Source organism: Panthera tigris, chromosome A2, assembly GCF_018350195.1.
Source record: "Panthera tigris isolate Pti1 chromosome A2, P.tigris_Pti1_mat1.1, whole genome shotgun sequence".
NCBI lineage: Eukaryota > Metazoa > Chordata > Mammalia > Carnivora > Felidae > Panthera > Panthera tigris.
The window spans coordinates 114,229,875-114,242,912 of NC_056661.1; the positions used below are offsets into that span (position 1 = coordinate 114,229,875).

Below are 13,038 nucleotides of genomic sequence, written 5' to 3' on the forward strand. Positions count from 1 at the left end.
TGAGCAAGCATGGCAAACAGGCAGAAATCAGGCATTCTCCGTTAGCTAGGCTTCACAAACCCTGGAGTTCATTACAGTGTAGGCACAGTCTTGACTACCTGCTGCTGCTGCCGCCACCGTAAAGAGATTTTTCCTCCATCTTTCTATCATTTGCTCAAGATTCAAAATCCTGAAAGTTGGCATATAATTGACTGGCCTTAGATTGTTTGCCAGGTTTTGGCTCTGGTAAGTGAATAATAGAAACAACTGACTTCTAGTTTCCATAATGAGAGGCTCTGAGAATTGCCCTCTCACCATTTTCATAATGAGAAAATTTTCCAGAAATGGGAGGTTGGGTTTTGTTTTTTTTTAATTTGTTTATTTATTTTTGAGAGGGAGAGAGAGAGCATGAGCAGGGGAGGGGCAGAGAGAGAGGGAGACACAGAATCTGAAGCAGGCTCCAGGCTCTGAGCTGTCAGCACAGAGCCCGACGCAGGGCTTGAACCCACAGACGGTGATACCATGACCTGAGCCGAAGTCGGATGCTCAGCTGACTGAGCCATCCAGGTGCCCCGGGAGCTTCGGGTTTTAATAAGCAGGAAATTGGGTGCTAGGTTGCCAGAATCCACAAATGTCTACTGTGATCTATATACCTCAAGCTGTTAAATACAAACATGTATGCACTTATTCTCATTCCTATAATTAAAAAAAAAAGTCATCAGTCTTTTTCACTTACCATATCTAACTTGAAGTTCAAGATTATTGGTGATACCAGTTTCTTCTATAGTCTTTTCAAGATTCTTAGGCCTAAGTCTTAATAGATTTATTTGATTGTAAAGGGGAAAGTTTCACATAGTTAAAACTTATATAAATATAAGAGCAAAAGGGTGCCTGGAAGGCTCAGTCGGTTAAGCATCCAACTCAATTTTGGCTTAGGTCATGATCTCACAGTTGTTGAGTTCTTGTGCACTGACAGCACAAAGCCTGCTTGGGATTCTCTCTCTTCCCTCTCTTTTGCCCCTCCCCTGTGCATGTGCATGCTCTCTCTCTCTCTCTCTCTCTCAAATAAACATAAATGCGTGTGTGTGTGTGTGTGTGTGTGTGTGTGTGTGTGCGCGCGCAAAGATGAAAATAAAAATGCAAGCCACATTGTTATTATTTAATATTTTTATTATGCATTGTTTTCATGACTTCGTCCTTCCCTGACTATTCCTATTTGTCTTTAGCCAACTCCTCAAGGTTCTTTTTCTGATGGGATGATCTAATCCTTTATTCCTAGGTATCTTGAACCTTTGGTATTACCTATAAAGTCACATTAGTCTTCCATTAATGCTTATTACTAGCTTTAGCAGTACGAGCCTTAGGCGGGAATTTGATTTTATGATATTTAAAAGTTGATTAGTTAGCCTGTTGCTGTTTATTTTATTTTATTTTTCTAATGTTTATTCTTGAGAGAGAGAGCACGCGAGCGAGTGTGAGTGAGGGAAGAGCAGAGAGAGGGAGGCACAGAATCTGAAGCAGGCTCTAGGCTCTGAGCTGTCAGCACAGAGCCCGACGCAGGGCTCGAACTCACGAATCAGATCATAACCTGAGCCAGTCGGGCGCTTAACCAGCTGAGCTACGCAGGCCCCCCAGCCTGTTGCTCTTTAATGGATGCTGGCAGAAGACATGAGACTCCTAGATTAGAGACAATAGAATTGATTACTCACAGCATAGCATTATGAGCATCCGTATGTATGTGTCAGTTCCTCTTGCCCCACAAGTACTATGAGGGTGACCTGCCCGGGGCCCAGATGGATATTATACACACAGTGGGTTTGTGTTGTAGCTCTGGAATGAACACTGAGCTTAAGGAATCTGCCATTTTTATAGCAAACAATAAGCAAGCCTGCTCCTTATTCTTGTGAGGGAGAAGGTATCTCATCCCTATGGTTGCTTGCTGGCAACATAATCTTGAGAAATGGTGGCCCAGGGAAAAAGTGTCAGGGCCTTGCCTTCTTGACATGTCCGGGTTTTAAAATATATAGGAATTCAAGAGACCCACAGAGGTCTCTTCTCTCCCAACAGACAAAAGATACCCAAGGGGATCCCCTGAGCTCCAGCTATCTTCTGTCCCATAAAGAGCAATGGTTCCCCACCCCCCCTTCATTGCCAGGTTCAGAGAACTACCCAAATGTAGTAACTTTTGTTCTTTTTACCCAGTGGCAGGAGGAGGCCAAAATGGCCAGGTTGCAGTTTTAACTTCTAATTCTGTGGAAACATGATTCTATCACTTGAATCATTCTTCTTTTGGGTCCTCATATCTCTAAACTAGCAGAACCCACCTCCAGAGACTGATTGCTGAGATCAGAAGCAAAATATTTGTGAGTGAATCATTAAGCATAAGAGTGAGGGGAGTTTCTTCCATCCCTTGGTTGCCAGGCTAACTCTGGCTATAGAGAAAACATTATTTCTGTATAAATTATGTGTAATCACATCATTTGAAAATGGATTCTACTGCCTAAAAAGTTTGAAAACCACTGTTATAAGGCTTTTCCCTGAAAGGAAAAGACATATATATTGTCTGTGTGTGTGTGGTGTGGGCTGGGAAAAATATTTCTGACCTTCACCTTACTGAAAGAGGAAGCGAGGTATCTTGAACTCATCTCTCTCTCTCCTACAAATTTTGCCCAATGAGAGAGAAGTTCTAATGAAGCTAGGATTTAAGACATTGTTGTTTTATTAATGGTAGGATTACTCTTTTGAGACTTACATACTTTTTGCCCCAAATTTTTATTTAAATTCTAGTTAACATACAGTGCAGTATTGGTTTCAGGAGTAGAATTCCATGATTCATCACTTACATACAACACCCAGTGCTTATAACAAATGCCCTCCTTAATACCCATCACCCATCTAGTCCATCCCCTACGCATGCACCCAGCTCCCTCCCTCAGCCCTCAGTTCTCTATCTTTAAGGAGACTCATATACTTCTACTTAAGGTCTCCATCTGCTAAGGAGGACAGGTAGGATATGTCTTGTGGACTCTATAAGGTGGATTTGGGCCCCGCTATCTCCCCCCCCCCCCCGCCATATGAATATGCAAATTTAAAAATTTAGATTATTGGAGTATATGGGTGTGAGTAGGTGGGGATTACTAAGCACTCACCCATCTGTTTTATTTTGTCTCACTTGGCTGTAAATCTTTACATAAACTCCCTGAGTTGAGAATCTCAGAGGGCTGAATAATAGTATTCAGGCACCAGAGCCCCATCCCAACTCCCAACAGAATGTACTGGACCAAGTACCTATAAGTTCTTATTTCCAAGTTTTTTTTGTTTTTGTTTGTTTTTTTTTTTTTAAGTTTTCTTTGTTTTTAACCTGTACAAGGAGCGTTTTGTTCTTTTTTTTTTTTTTTTTTTTTTTTAAATTTGTGTTGAGAGAGAGAGCACACATGCATGAGCAGGAGAGGGGCAGAGAGAGAATCCCAAGCAGGCTCCGTGCTGATAGTGTGAAGCCTGACGGGGGTTCAGTCTCATGGACCATGATATCATAACGTGCACCAAAATTAAGAGTCAGATGCTTAACCAACTGAACCACCCAGGTGCCCCCGGAGTGTTTTGTTCTATGTTAAAGGCATCCTCTATCAATACCTATTCTTCCATGTGTCTTCTGCAGACCACCTTAGGAAGATTATTTAAATTTTTTACTCCAGAAAGCTTTAAAATGAGTAGATAATCTATTAACTCTAGACTGGAAATTCACTTGCATTTCCCATCTAAAATTTTTCTCAGCCAAGGTGTCATTCATAGCTTTCCAGATTATCTGGAGTGAAACAAATGACAGCTTAAAGCGCTCCATCTAATTCCATACTAGCAATATAAAATCCCCCAAATCTGACTGTTATGAACCCACTCATTATTAAATTCCCACATCTGTGATCTCCCTGTGGGTTAAAATTAAAGGCAGTTCCAAATGTGTGCTCTCTCTGGTTTCTTTTTTTTTTTTTTAATTTTTTTTTTAACGTTTTTTATTTATTTTTGAGACAGAGACAGAGCATGAACGGGGGAGGGTCACAGAGAGAAGGAGACACAGAATCTGAAACAGGCTCCAGGCTCTGAGCTGTCAGCACAGAGCCCGACGCAGGGCTCGAACCCACGGACCATGAGATCATGACCTGAGCCGAAGTCGGACGCTTAACCGACTGAGCCACCCAGGCGCCCCTCTCTGGTTTCTTATATGCCAGGTCTCAGCCAAAAAGCATTCACTTAAGTGTTTGGGTAGGTTCTAGGACTTTGTTCAGCAGCTGCAGCCTGGGCTATCTTCCACTGGCATATATTAAGTTAGTTTAGCACCTCCAAAGCTGAATTTTTCCAGTGTCAAGGTGGTTGGTGCCACATGTTTTCAGAATGTCAAAGGGTTCAGAGGACTCTTAATATGAATGAGTACAGCATCCTGATCCCCACAAACCTGAAAAGATACAAGCAAATCTCCCATCTCTACAATAGATGTTGACACCTTACTATACAGTCCTAACCCACGTTGTTCCCAGACAAAAACAACAGAAACGTCGGTTTCTAGAAAACAGAGAATCTTCAAAGAAAACTTCAGGATATCTTGGCTTTTGGCTTGCCAGTCTGTGTTGGCTATCTATAATTTATAGACTCTAAACTCAGCTAAGAGGAATCACTTATCAAGAGGCTAATAGGGACACTTTACCATATAGGGAAGAATTTTGTCTATGCATTACAATGTTTCACTGGCATAGGATATTTTGTACTTAGAGCAATTTGCCAGGGGGATTTGCTCAGCTGCCAGGTCTTCTAGAATTTCTCTTGTTCCCCTTTGTCCTGCACATTAAAAGCTTAATTTTTCCTTTTTCAACCTTGTGTTCCTCGCACCCCAATGCTAGAATAGTTGAGTTCTGTCCTTTGAGAGAGGATGATCCACATTTGTAGCAGGCAGTCAGGCAAAGCACAGTCTGTAGCCTTGCATTCTCTACAGTTCTGATCCTCCTAGTTCTGCACCCTTGTGTCCCCATTATGATCCTATCCTGCTGTGAAATTCCTTGTATCTACTAATCCTGCCCCCTGAAGGGGTCTTTTTTCCTTTCCATTTTTCTCAGCTGGAGAATGGCCTTTGACTGATTGCTCTAAAGCCTATGGGGACCAACATGGCCTTTGCAGTGTGCTCCTCAGAATCTTACCTTTCCTCGTTACTTGAGCTTTCCAGACCTTGGAAACTCAGTAGTAGCACACATATTCCTTTCTGTTACCTGTATGTGTCAAAATGGGCTGTGTCTCTGTTGTCTGTTCCTTTCAGGCATCACCAGCTGAGTTGTTAACCTGTTTAAGTTAAATCTTTTCCTTTCTACATAGTGTGGAGCTAACGTTATTCAGATCAGAATAACTTCCTTTTCCTTTCCTTTTGATTTTGGGCCCAAATGTTTGTTTTGCTTCTTCTTTCTCTAGTGCCTTTCTTAAAAGACACTGTCCTAGTGAAAACAAAAGGGTACACGTGTTCAGTATTGATTCAGTTACTGCCAACCCTCAGCAGAGTAATTCCAATTATGGACAAGTTCAGTATTAACTTAGGCTTGGATTATGGCTGGGTCATTTGGCTTCCCTTTAATGTGATCTAGTACTCTCCCTTAGAGTCTTATTTCCACACATTTCCCAGATATGTTCCACTATAGCTTGTAGCCTTCCTGTCTTCCCAGACACACCACCTTGCAAATTATGTAATGGAGGAGCTACTTTATTGCTGATCTTCCTTTTCCAAAAGTTTACAAATCTATCTGAATTTAATGTAACCACCTATTATAACTGTCCTACTCTTTAAGGGCAATCCTGTCATTATGTTCATGATTCCTTACCTTTAGCTTTGAAAGAGCTCTTAAAAATTTCCTAGATCCAGGCCTTTTCTGAATTTTATTTCTCTTCCTCCATTATATCTCTTTGGTATGTATCACCTAAATTGAATAAATAAAGCAAAAATAACTCTTTTTCCTAGTCTTATCTTTTAAAGAGCAGTTATACCAAACTGTATATGCTTTCCCTTTCAAAGCTGTTTGACCTAACATGCCCTGTGTTTCCATTAAGGAAGAAGTCCCCTTTCCCTCTGTTTATCTGGTGTCTAACTTTTTCTTTCCTTTCCCACTGGCCTTATTGTCATTATGTGTGTTTAAATCCGGTGCTGTTTTTCTTGGCTTTCTGAGAAAATGTGATTCTGAAGGCTTTTTAATTTTTCTCTTAGGTTTTGAGTTTATCATAGCTTTGTTGAGGCTTTTCTAGTATCTCAATCCGAGAAGATTTACCCCCATATAATAAGGGCTCCATTTCCCTTTATCTTTTCAGTGATTTAAATCCACCACCCAACTATAGTTGAATCTGCAGTCTACTCAGGGAGTTATACCCAGGGCCAACTTGAAATCACGCTGTGCAGGACTGATTGCAGAACCTTGTTGACAAGCTACATAAACCCAAAGGTTAGTCATTCCCTGGTCCTCTTCTTGGGATACGATGAAGAACAGAATTTGGGACAGCTGTTTGCATGCCTCCTACTAATGCCAGCACACATTGTTAAAAGCTAGAACCTCCTGCAATGCTGCGGAGCTTACATGGAGCTTCCTACCTTTTGCAGTCCTACTAAGAAAACCTGTAAAGAGAGCAAAAAGGTCATTCTACCAACACTTGCCTGAAATCCTTGCCTCTTTTGAAGTGAACCTTTCCTGACCGAAGGACGCTTCCCACAGAAGTCCCTAATATTTGCAGGCACTAAAGCATTACCAAAGTTTCTGCCTCTGTCTACAGGGCTTGGAGTGTCTATGCATATGGATTTCAACAGCCCTCTTCCACTGTTGGTTCCAAACATTTGAGATGAGTTATGTTCTGCTTTGGGGCAAAATTATAGAAGAGAATGAGCCAGACCGGGCAGTTTATGGTCAGTGACCTCTGCCTTAACTCTTGCTCATCTTGTAGACACTCTTCCACAAGTGACAGTGGAGAAAAGGACTGCACTTTGCTTCTCAGTACTTACTTTCCCCAGAGGAAGAGCATTATGAGAGAGATATCTAATTTCCCCTAAATGGGTAACAGTTATACCATTTTTTTCCAATTATCCATTCTCTCATCCCACTTTTTAAATTAATAGACTTTGTTTTTTAGAGAGGTTTTATGTTTACCAAAAACTTGAACAGAAAGCACAGAGTTTCCGTTTTCCCTCTCCCCCTCCCAGTTTCCCCTACTAGTAACATCTTGCTAATACAAGTGTGATACATTTGTTATAATTGATGAGCCAATATTGTTACATTATTATTAACCATAGTTTACATTAGGGTTTTTTCTTAGTGTTATACATTCTGTGGATGTTGACAAATGTATAATGACGTGTATCCACTGTTACACTATCATACATAATAGTTTCACTGCCTTAAACATTGCCTTCTTACCACATTTTTGAAATAGTATCTTTATGATACATCAAATTCCTGCTTAGTGTAGATCCCTCACATTTCTTAGGTTTACTTCTCAACATTTAATTATTTTGTTGCTGCTATGATGGGTTGTTTTGGTTGTTTTTTTTGTTTTCTCATTTGTGTTTTTTTATGGCTTACTGCTCACATATAGGTTAGCTAATTGCTTTTTCATATTTATCTTATTTGTGTCTAGCCATCTTTTCATTTAGTTCTACAAGTGTTAGGTTTATTTATCTTTATTTTCTTACTGATTTTGTTACCAAAAAACCCAGGTTCGGCTACTTGTTGCTTGAAAAGCCAATACTCAAGGGAGGAATTTTGATTGGAAAGGAATATGAGCTTTATTCAGGAGGCTGGCCATCTGGGGAGAAGGGAAACTCTTGTCTGAAAACCAATTCTGACTATTCTGCCTGGTCCAAAGAGTTTTAAAGGAACTTTAGGGCATTTAATCAATAAAAAGAGAGCACAGTGGCCTGTAACCCTTCCTGATTGCATGCAGACTTGATGCCAGCTACAGACATCATCATCACAGTGCCAGGAGGTTGTGTATTGGTGCCCCAGGGGGAGGTTGTGCAAGAGGATTTGGTTCTTTCTAAGGAACAATGTATAACCTGTAGATACACAAAGAAAGGCTTAGTTAATCACATGGGTTAAAAGTGCTTTCTGAAACTTAAAGACTACTAAGTTGGCCAGAGGGGCTGAGGTATCAGCTTCAATTTGGGTAAAATTTCCAGAACAAAAATTGAAAAAAGTAGTGACAGCATATGTTTCTTAGATGAGAATGCCTCTTCTGTGTCGACATTAAACGTGATGTTTGCTCTTTCTTGTTTTTTTTTTTAATTTATTTTTTAGTGTTCATTATTTATTTCTAAGAGAGAGACAGTGTGAGCAGGGGAGGGGCAGAGAGAGAGGGAGACCCAGAATCTGAACCAAGCTCCGAGCTGTCAGCACAGAGCCTGACTGAAGGCTCAAACCCACAAACTGTAACATCATGACCTGAGCCAAAGTCAGACACTTAACCGAATGAGCCACCCAGGTGTTTCCTCTTGATTCGAATGATCTTCGTTATACAGATGCATCATTTTCTTTATTAAAGAGTATGAAAGGAAATGAATGTTTAATTTTGCCATCTATTTTTAATAGAGTTTTAAAAGTTCAAGTTTTTCTACATGAGGTTTTTCTCTTTTAACCTGTATATATGCTGAATTATATTAAAGAATTATTGTTCTTGAACCCTCCTTGCATTCCTAGAACAATATTTGACTAGTAACACTTCTGAATTCACTCAGCAACTATTTGACAGATCTCTAAGTCTCTAAAAGAAGAAAAAGGTGCAAAGAAAATGTGACCAAAATAGCAACTGGTATTTAAAGAAAAAAAGAAGATGGGGCGCCTGGGTGGCTTAGTCGGTTGAATATCCAGCTCTTGATTTCAGGTTCATGTCATGATCCCAGGGTCATGGGATTGAGTCCCACATCAGGCTCCACACTGAGCGGAGAGCCTGCTTAAGATTTTCTCTCTCTCTCTCTGCTTCTCTATCAAGAAGAAAAAGAAAAGAAAAAAGCAAGGAAGCATAATAAGTAATGTAAAAGAACATGGCATATGTAAGATGAAACATAAGTTATCAGTAATAAATATGAAGATTAAACTAAATCTGACTTAAAGTAATCTCAGATGGGGGTGGGGGTGCTGAGTGGCTCAGTTAAGTAACTTCAGCTCAGGTCATGATGTCACAGTTCATTAGTTCTCGCCCCTCATTGGGCTTGTGCTGACAGTGCAGAGCCTGCTTGGGATTCTCTCTTCTGTTTCTGCCCCTCCCCCACTTGTGCATGTGCTCTATCTCAAAATAAATAAAACTTTAAAAAAGAAAGTAATCTTAGATGGTGAGAATTTTTAATTAAATCACCTAAATCTATCAATTTATGAGAGGCTAAAAATTCAAAAGCTGAAAATAATAAATACAAAGATGTAACAAATATGGGGGAGTATAAACAAAAAAATTACAAGATTTTTTTTTGTTTTGTTTTGTCCAGTGAACATGTATTGTTCAAAAGGTAGTTCTGTGTAAGTTTGTCCTCAGTTCATATAGATAGGACTTGTTATCTTTCATACTGTCTAACGTAATGCAAGTCTCTGTCTTCCGGTTTTCTGTGGTTACACTCTTGCCAATAGGAGCCTCTCTCTTTAAGTCAGTCCTATCTCTTGTTAAAACCTATTAATCTACTGTAGTACAGTCAGATGCACAATTTGGATACAAAAAGTTCCTCCCTTTCCTTCTACAACATTAATATCCAGCTGGAGATTAATCTTAGAGAAGACTGAATTGCTTTGCAGAGATCTGATTTCTTTAACTTTCTTCAGTGCCTGTAAATTCATGCCACTAGAACTCCCTGTTGCTGAGTGTATATTTTGAAAAGGTTTTTGGCTCCGTTTCCATACAGTTCTACATCTTCTGGAACTTCCTGTCAGCAGCCATAGACCCCTCCCTTATCTGATTTGCTGTTCTCTATCAGTGTTCTTTTTCTCTCCCACCTTTCCTTCTTTTCCTTCCACCTTTATTTTTCTTGCTTTTGAGCAACTAGATCAGTTTCTTTTGGTGGTGACCAAATATTTGGCTTGGTTTTGCTACCTGGTATTTTTGGTGTGGTATGTGGCAAAATCACCTGAAAGCTGACCAAAGGAAATAAAAATTTTAAACTTCGAGACACTATTGGGATAACAATGGCTTTAACTATAAATAATCTGCATATAATTTCTAAGCAGTAGACCACAGGCCTTATTTACAAAATCTTTACATAGCTGTAAAAGTGAAATTTTGTTTCTCTCTTACCCAACTATAAAATATAAATCCCATTTCTTTTCTTGTTCTAAGCATTACCATCTCATTTGGTAATGAGAATATCAGAAACTGTATTAATAGTTTTAGTAAATATTTAAAATTTACAAAAGGCCACATCCTCTGAGCTACTAACCCGACATTTAGATATGTGATAGATTTTCTTTTACTCTGATAACATTATTTTCCTCATATTCCCAGTGCCTAAGAGAGTGCCTAATATATCGCAAGCATCAAATTTTCTCTGAGACTAACCTGGAGGTTACATATGTAACTTCATTAAGAAATTGAAATTTTGTTTGACAAAAAAGATGTTTTTTTCCTTGAAATTCATGTTGAAGGGTTCCAATAAACCTTAAATTTTTTCTTTAATATTTCATTTCCTCAGCATCGTAAGTATGTAATCTGACTCTGGCTTCTTTCAGCAATCTAGAGTGATACAATTTTTGCCTTGGTTAGAGATCACAATATAAAAGTGGTTGGTATCCAGCTTGTCAGAAATGCATTTGAGAAAAGTGTTACTTAAGGAAAGAGTGCTGAATGGTCATTTGCTTCGTCCACTCTGTGTATTCTGAGTTGTTTCTGTGAAGGTTACTTTCTTGGGAAATACAGCATGCACACTGCATCTCAAAACAAATAGATAATTTAAAAAGCCCAGATTGTTCTGTTTGAGAAACCATCAAGGACATTGCTCCTATGTCATTTAGTGTCCCCTTAAAATTTTACCATGAGAAAACCCTTAAGAATTTGTGTCAGAAAAAAAAAAAAAAATGGTTTCCCTAACAGATTAGTAGAATACTTCTTTTCTGATTGTAAAGATCTTTTCTTTTTTTCTGTTTTTACTACTGGGAAAGTCAATAGCACATTTTGATACAGCAAATCATGATAGCACCTCTCTAAGGTCTTCCTAAATAGGTCTTATAAACAGATTCTGTGCTGAAAAAAGACTGGATTTGGACAGAAAATAGAGCTAAAACCTTTGGCAAGCACCAGTTTTATATGTGTGCTAAGCCAGGCCCAATGAGCCCCTTTTAATTTCATTTATTTTTCTCTTGACTAGAAAACGTTGTGTGATGTGATCCTTATGGTCCAGGAAAGAAAGATACCTGCTCATCGAGTTGTTCTCGCAGCAGCCAGTCATTTTTTCAACTTAATGTTCACAAGTAAGTATCTTAAAGTAATAAAACATGTTATTTTTTCCATGAGAATGACTTAGAGTCTAAATTAAAATATCTTTCCAGTACCTGGGTGGCTCAGGCAGTTAAGTGTCCAACTCAGTTTCGGCTCAGGTCATGATATCTAGGTTTCATGAGTTCAAGCCCCACTTGGGGCTCTGTACTGATGGTGCAAAGTCTGCTTGGGATATATTCTCTCTCTCTCTCTCTCTCTCTCTCTCTCTCTCTCTCTCTCTCTCTCTCAAAATAAACTTAAAAATTTTTTTTAAAGAAGAAAATATCTTTCTAAAGCCCTTAAGATATTAAGGCCATAAAACATTGAAGAGATTGGAAAGGGGTTATGATGATGTTTGATCAAAAGAAAAATGTCCTTTCACTAGCACTAGAGGCCCAAGGGCTTTATTGATGGAGATGCAGTTTCTAGTTGAACAATTGTCATTGTTCTCATAGATTGGCTCCAGTTATATCAGATGTAGTTTTGCTCACAGCAATTTAGAAGAGTGCCACTAAGTCATTTTAGGAGTTGGGGAAATACTAAATCTAGTTTTATGTATCTCTGTTTACTTGGCCCTTTTTGTTTTTTTAAAGAAGTACACTAATCCACTAATTTCTTACCTTATTTTAAGACACATTAAGTGTGGAGAATTAATTTGCATTTGTTATAGGAATGTTGGGCTTCCTGGGATCTTTATTAACAGAGAGCTCTCTGTCCTGTTATTCTTCTCCACATTTAACATGGCCTGGAATGATCTGGTCCTCAGTTAACCTGGTGATAGTAGTCATGTCATTTATATTTCTTCTTTTCATTTTAGCTAACATGCTTGAATCAAAGTCCTTTGAAGTTGAACTCAAAGATGCTGAACCTGACATTATTGAACAACTTGTGGAATTTGCTTATACTGCTAGGTAAGTTAAGAAGGATCATTTCTGTTGTGGAGGAGTAAGGTTGGGATCTACTAGGGCAGAGCATTATCTTGACAAATTGATGTGCTCCAAATTCTTCGACAGGAAAAACCATAAGGATGGGGAAGTTTGAGGAGCTTATGCCATACTCATGCAAGCAAGGACCAAAAAGTTTAATTTTTTGTTTAATTTCAGGAGCTAGTAGGATACATTTTACAAAGCATTATTTAAGTAATAAAAAATTATAGGAAATTAAATTCACTTTAACTTCTTTGCAGAATTTCTGTGAATAGCAACAACGTTCAGTCTTTGTTAGATGCAGCAAACCAGTACCAGATTGAACCTGTGAAGAAAATGTGTGTTGATTTTTTGAAAGAACAAGTTGATGCTTCAAATTGTCTTGGTAAGAAGTCATATTCCTATTTAAAATAAAAACCAAAACAAACTTTAATGTGCATTTTAATAAAGGAAAAAAAAAGTCATTCTAAGTGTCCTCATTTAATTTTAAAGACATTGTCCACTAGAAAATACACTTAAAATACATTTTAAGAGACATTTAGGAAGATGCCTATTAACCCGGGCAGGAACAAGCCCATTAAAATTTCCAAAATATAAAATAGCTTTAATAATGAGTTTTTGTGTATCTAGAACAAAAAGTAAGGATTGCGTCTGGTGGTGGTGTGGTAAT

At 38.7% G+C, this 13,038-nt stretch overlaps 1 protein-coding gene across 5 annotated transcripts in view; it reads left to right on the forward strand.

The window, feature by feature from the left end:
• Nucleotides 1–13,038, forward strand: part of KLHL7 (kelch like family member 7) — a 69,463-nt gene that overhangs the window by 9,326 nt on the left and 47,099 nt on the right. For 3 of the 5 annotated variants that reach the window (XM_042968086.1, XM_007089062.2, XM_042968090.1), the window contains exons 2-5: nucleotides 6,316–6,446; nucleotides 11,333–11,435; nucleotides 12,260–12,353; nucleotides 12,629–12,753. In XM_042968086.1, the coding sequence (XP_042824020.1) occupies nucleotides 11,357–11,435; nucleotides 12,260–12,353; nucleotides 12,629–12,753 (298 nt within the window). In that variant the 5' untranslated portion in view covers nucleotides 6,316–6,446; nucleotides 11,333–11,356. The remainder of the gene's footprint in view (nucleotides 1–6,315; nucleotides 6,447–11,332; nucleotides 11,436–12,259; nucleotides 12,354–12,628; nucleotides 12,754–13,038) is intronic. The other 2 variants (XM_007089061.3, XM_042968098.1) reach the window with 1 other exon arrangement.